The 2,268-nt window shown below is 60.5% G+C and overlaps 1 protein-coding gene across 1 annotated transcript in view; it reads left to right on the forward strand.

The window, feature by feature from the left end:
• The window catches only part of NFASC (neurofascin), a 196,394-nt gene extending 194,130 nt beyond the window's left edge, over positions 1–2,264 (forward strand). The window contains exon 30 of the mRNA XM_010854162.1: positions 151–2,264. Within this exon, the coding sequence (XP_010852464.1) occupies positions 151–382 (232 nt within the window). The 3' untranslated portion in view covers positions 383–2,264. The remainder of the gene's footprint in view (positions 1–150) is intronic.
• The last annotated feature ends 4 nt before the right edge of the window (positions 2,265–2,268 follow it).

Genomic DNA, 2,268 nt, shown 5'->3' on the forward strand with positions numbered 1-2,268 from the left:
ACCTGGCCAGACAGGGCCAGCAAGTGAGGGCTGGGTCATCCTGGGGTCCGGTCCTCTGAGCAGCAAGAGGCTGGAGGCCCTCTCCCTTCCGGCCGGGGTCTGGGCGGCACTGGGTGGACTGGCTCTGATCCTCTGTCTCTCCCCGTCCAGTGACGAGGACAACAAGCCCCTGCAGGGCAGCCAGACGTCCCTGGACGGCACCATTAAGCAGCAGGAGAGCGACGACAGCCTGGTGGACTATGGCGAGGGTGGCGAGGGCCAGTTCAACGAGGACGGCTCCTTCATCGGCCAGTACACAGTCAAGAAGGACAAGGAGGAGACGGAAGGCAACGAGAGCTCGGAGGCCACGTCACCGGTCAACGCCATCTATTCTCTGGCCTAACGGAGCCTTGCAGGCACAGCCGCTACTCCGCAAGCAGGAGGGGGAAGGGGGGAGATGAGCCGCTGCAGACCTGCCCCAGAGCCGCCACCACCTTCAGGGACGGGGGGACAGCATGAGAGGCTGCCAAGCTGTGAGGGCCGGCGACTGCCCAGCCGACTGCAAGCCCCCTCCCGATGACCCCCCGGTGCCACCTGTGGGCAAGCTGCTGCCTCGGCTCAGCTCCGCCGGAGGGAGCCCCGGTGTCTCGCTCAGCCTCACGGTCACCCCAGGCCTCCACCACACTGCCCACCCCGACCTCCACACACACACACACACACACACACCAGGTTTCCGCTGGTTACAGTCCTTCTCGTCTCTGTTTTTGCTCTGTGAGTCTTCCCCCTCCAGACCCAACATGTCCATTTTCTTTTCCTTTTGAAGAAATGTCCCTGGAAAAAGAAACGATAGGCGGATTCTCCCCCAGGAAACTGCAAGATAAGCAAAAAGGATTGATCTGTAAGCGAACATACAGAAGAGCTATAGTATTCAAACTGCTGCTGGGCCCATGTATTTCCCAAGGATGCCTTTCTCATCACATGCCTCCCCCGGCCCCCAACCCCTCTGCCTCAACCTTGTCAGCTGCTGAGCTGGGCTTGGCGCCTTTCTGGGAAACGACAGTATTTTTGGCAGGGAGGGAGAGGGGGGTCAGGCCTCCTTGCCTGGCTCTGGTTCAGCTGGGGGGGTGGGCTTACCTCTTGCTCCTCGCTCTCACCCTGCCCCTTGCTCTGGAGCGTCTGAGACAAAAGCTGTGCTGACTGAAAGAGTCTGAGGAACAGGAGTGGGCACCAAGGCGAAGGACTTCGGCTCCTGTGACCGTGTACCTCAAGCAGAGGGAAGCCAGGCGTCTGGTCCCTGGGGAGCTGTGCCCACCTTGAGAGAGAAGGGAAGGGCTGGGTTTGGACTGCCTTCCTCCTCATCAGTGAGACTCAGGCTGTGGGGCAGAGGACTGCGCCCCCTGCATCCAGGGTGGGGGCTGCCCCACACCGGGTCAGGGCCTGTGCTGCTGCCCCCCGGGAGACGGACCCCACGGTGCAAAGGCTGTGCTGGTGTGCCTGGGGGTGGACCTGCACTCCCCTTGCGTGTGTGGCAGGGAGCCTCTCCTCGGTCGGCTCTGTGTGACAGTGGATCTGGTGTTTTACGGTGTGTGGATGGGGCGCGGCTACCCCCAGGAGTAGCCTGCGAGTCCGTTCCTTAGGGTGTTCCCGTATCAGGAGCCCCCGCAGGACCGCGGTACTCGGTGCTGCAGAGCAGGGCCTGGCAGCGCTCTTCGTATGCCTTACGCAGCTCTGACCTGTCCCTGCAGTTCCCAGGTCCGCAGCCCCTTTCTGCAAGCCTTGAAGCCTCCAGTGACACCTGTCTCAAGGAGAGCGGGGCGGCCTATGCAAGCATCCCAGCAGAACCTGAAGCAGCCACTCAAAACATGCCCCAGATGGAGACAGTCGAAGACCTGCGGTTCTCAGAGACCCAGGGCTCTGCCTTTATCCTCCCCACCTATTCCATTTTGAAACCAAAGGTACCTAGCCTCAGAGAGAGAAATCTTGAGCCTAAGGGTAGCCCTTCAGCTGTTGCTGCAGCTAGAGTTGCTTTTAGGAGGGTGGAGCTGACCCCCAGAGTGGACCACCTACCACAGACACAGTCTCTGCAGGGAGCCTCTGGCTGCTTGCCAGGGCACCTGGGCAGGAGCAGCGCTGTGTCCTTCAGAGACCTTATTTAAGCCTCGTTTGCCACACGTTTAAGCCACAAAGGTATTAGCAATGCTTACGTCACTTACTGGTCAGGTGCAAGTCAAGCCCCTAGACACAGGTACTCTGTCTGCAGATAAGAAAAGGTAGCCCCGAGCCGCACCA

The sequence above is a fragment of the Bison bison genome, unplaced genomic scaffold (genome assembly GCF_000754665.1).
Source record: "Bison bison bison isolate TAMUID 2011002044 unplaced genomic scaffold, Bison_UMD1.0 scf7180017864338, whole genome shotgun sequence".
In the NCBI taxonomy this organism is placed as follows: Eukaryota; Metazoa; Chordata; class Mammalia; order Artiodactyla; family Bovidae; genus Bison; species Bison bison.